Source organism: Microtus oregoni, unplaced genomic scaffold, assembly GCF_018167655.1.
Source record: "Microtus oregoni isolate MIOR12 unplaced genomic scaffold, Mior012 000054F_ref0000373, whole genome shotgun sequence".
In the NCBI taxonomy this organism is placed as follows: domain Eukaryota; kingdom Metazoa; phylum Chordata; class Mammalia; order Rodentia; family Cricetidae; genus Microtus; species Microtus oregoni.
Window position 1 is genome coordinate 1040967 of NW_024543830.1, and position 3780 is coordinate 1044746.

General features: G+C 42.7%; 1 protein-coding gene across 1 annotated transcript; it reads left to right on the plus strand.

The window, feature by feature from the left end:
* Positions 1-652: 652 nt before the first annotated feature.
* LOC121437780 (speckle-type POZ protein-like) lies at positions 653-1732 on the plus strand. The gene has a single exon (XM_041637851.1). The coding sequence runs from the start codon at positions 653-655 to the stop codon at positions 1730-1732; it is 1080 nt and encodes a 359-aa protein (XP_041493785.1).
* Positions 1733-3780: the final 2048 nt, after the last annotated feature.

Consider the following 3780-nt stretch of genomic DNA (forward strand, 5'->3'; position numbering starts at 1 on the left):
CACCCACTGCTGTTAGCATAAAAGAGAAGGCAGGGAGGCAGCTGCTGCCCTTTGCTGCTTGCCCTTGCCTTGCAGCAAGTCCTTTCCTTCGCTGGCAGTAGATAATCATATTTGGATTCCAGCACAGACTAAGGAATAGCCAACACGTCAGACGTCTGAACAGAGTAAGTACTGGGTTCTTGCACTTTTCTGTCACAGTTAACATTTGTGGGATTCGTAGGACTACAACCCTAAGTCATTCTAATGAATCACTCTCCTTCATACAGAGAGAGCCATTCGATGTGTTCTGTTCCTTTAGAGAATAACAGTACACTTTTCAATATAAGAGTGTATAAACCATTCCAAATTATCAAAAGTAGTGTATAATTGTCAAAACTAATCACCTTCTTACTTAATATTTAATCTAGAAAAGATGGGGTGATTTAAGAAAGAATACCTAGTACTCTAGACTGTCTTCATTGAATCTCATAGGGCAATATGTATAGAATTTGAGAAAGACCAAAGTTTCTAACCTCATAGAAGAGGGAACAGATGGAAAAACAGAAACTAAAAATCTAAAATAAATCTGTAATTGTGACCCCAAGATTGAAGACGAAAACAATCCTGTTCTTTTTTTGGCTCCAGGTAAACCTTCCCACTCCCAGCAGAAGACATGTCAGGAGACCTGGCAGCTGAGAGCAGAGGCTACACACAGATCACAGTCAAGAGATTCTCATACAGATGGATAATCAGCAACTTCTCTTTTTGCTTGGAGGGAAACTTGGGTAATCACATTGAAAGCCCCACTTTCTCACCAGGAGCCACTGACGAACAGAAATGGATCATGAAACTATACCTCAATGGGAACAATGAGGAAGGCAGAGGTTACCTGTCAGTTTTCCTAGCGTTGCACAGCTCTCCAAAGAGCCCCGTGTGGGCAAAGGTCCAGTTTGGGATCATAAATGCCAAAGGAGAGGAATTCCGAATCATGAACAATCATAGTGTTCTCAGGTTCAACCTAAACGATGGCTGGGGTATCGTAAAGTTCATTCGTCGAGATTTCCTTTTTTCCACTCCATGTTTGCTTCTCCCAGATGACAAACTCACACTCTGCTGTGAGGTGAGCGTGGTTGAGGACTGTATCAGCATCTCTGAACAGAACATGCAGCCAGGGATTGACATTCCAAGATGCACACTGGTAGATGATCTAGGAGAGCTGTGGGAGAATTCCCGCTTCACAGACTGCTGCCTGGTGGTAGCTGGCCAGGAATTCCGGGCTCACAAGGCCATCTTAGCTGCTCGCTCTCCAGTTTTCAGAGCCATGTTTGAACATGACATGGAGGAGAGCAGAACAAATCGCATTGAAATTCATGACCTGAAACCAGAAGTCTTCAAGGCAATGATGAACTTCATTTACACCGGGAAGGAACCAGTCCTCCACAGCATGGCAGATGCTGTGCTGGCAGCTGCTGACAAGTATTGTCTGGAGCGTTTGAAGGTCATGTGCGAGAGTGCCCTCTGCAGGGACCTCTCTGTGGAGAATGCTGCCCACACTCTCTTACTCGCTGACCTCCACAGCTCAGTGCAGTTGAAATCTCAGGCAATGGATTTCATTACAGCTCATGCTTCTGAGGTTTTTCAGACCTCGAGCTGGAAGACAGTGGTCCACTCCTATCCCCACTTGGTGGTTGAAGTATGCACCTCTCTGTTTCCTGCAAATGGTCTTTTCCTGGAGCAGTGCTCAAATGCCTGAAGTGATCTTAGGACTCTGTGGGATGTGACCTACATGTGCCTTCCAGAAGAAACAGTCATTATTGTTACTAACGACACCTGTTTAGACTGTGGGCTCTGAAGCACATTTACAATGAATTTGGGGAAACACAGCTGCTAGGCTTGGCTTCAACTCCTCTGTAAATGAGTGAAGGACAGGTAGGGGGAGGAGCAGCACTGGACTCTGGTATACTCTATGCAACTTCTACCCTGTTCTTAGACTGCTTTGATTTTTGCCCAATCAGATGGAAACTGGGATTCAGGGTTTTGCTGATCCCAAGCTCATCCCAGTAAGGTTTCTTTGTAGAAAACTGTCTGCATTGAATGAGCAGACCATATGATCAAAGGCTCTGAACAAAGGAAAGAATAAACATGAATTTTTATTTAAAAAAGAAGGGATAGAAAAAAGAAGACACGTTCCCTCCAAGCTCAGGATGTGCGAGCTGGAAATATGATGACTCAGTTGACAAAAGCAATAGTTATTTCTGCGGGGAACCCTTGATCACTTCCCAGCACACATGCAGGACATTAAAGCCATCTCTAACTTGGGCTACAGAGGTTCTGAGTTCCTATTCCATGGGCACAGCCATCTCAGTAGACAAAACATTACCCAAATAAAATATAAAATGAGTAAAATATTTAAAATCAGTTTTTGGGTTCTAGTGGTGTTCCTGTTTGGTGAAGCCCATTTTAGTCCCTCCAACTCTGCTAAGCTCTGGAGGTTTGATACAATTCTCACTGTCACATAGGACACAAGCCCTCAGTTCTCTTCCTTGGCACTGACAGTGGCACAGTGGATAATGGCCCATCATGCCCTTGTGAAAAGTGAGACATGGAAGCCTGAGGGGAAAAAGACAATAGCACCTGGCAGTGTGTTGATTGACTCGGCTTTGAAAAATAGTATTTATTGGTTTTGAAGAAAGAGAAGGGATTGATTAATTAAGAATTCAAACTTTTTCTTCCTGAACTGTGGTTCTGTTAGATATTGGGATAAAACTTTTTATTCTTCTCTGATTTCTATCTCCTTCTATAGTGGTATATTATTTGGGTTTTAATAAAGAAAGTTTGCCTGAAGGTCAGAGGGCAAAACAGTCATACTATTCAATTATAAAGACCAGGGACTGTTGGCACACACCTTTAATCCCAGGACTTGGGAGACAGAGACAGAGAGATCTCTGTGAGCTCAAAGCCATCCTGGGTTACTAGAGATTGAATCTGTCTTAAAGAAGAAACAAAACTCAGAAAAAGGTGATTCCAACACCTGGTATTACATACATGCCTTTAATTCAAGCTTTAGGGAGGTTGAGGCAGGAGTTATATGGCTGCGTGGAGAAAGGCATATAACGGGAAAGAGAGGAATGGGGAATGTGGAGTGTGGAGACTTCAGCATTCATGGAGACAGGATCTCACCCATTTTCATTCTGAGGTAGAGGTAAGATACAGTGGCTCACTGCTTTTCTTTTCTGCTATTCAGGTTGAACCACAATATCTGTCTCTGGGTTTTCATTAATTGTGCTAAATCTTCCATCTGTGCAATTGTCAGAAATTCATACTCTCTTAGAAACAGGGTCAATGCCTGGGTATCCCTCTCTTTCTACATCTTTGTCTGACTCTATTTTTCTTCTACAACTCTTTCCAGAATAGTGTGGAATAGTAGATTTACAGTTTAATCCCAGCCAAGCTCCCTGTTGATTTAAGCTTCAAAGTTGAAAACAACATGTACATGTTTATGTTGGTAGCCATGTTAGTGTCATATCACACTCTTTTTGTCAAAAGGAATTGCTTCTGTAGAACTCTAAAATAACTCTAAAACCTTTTCTGACAACTCTAAGGCCAATTTTGAGGCCTCTTAGCAGAAATGCACCCCTCCCAGGAACCAAGTATATAACAACTATACATGCATGTAATAAAATGTTGGGAACTTTCCATTATCTCCTTGAGTCCTTGTTAACGTTCTCCAAATAGGACTCAGTTATTGAATATGGGCCAGATAACCCTTAAGTGTTGACTCAGTCCCTGGGAAAGGGGCAA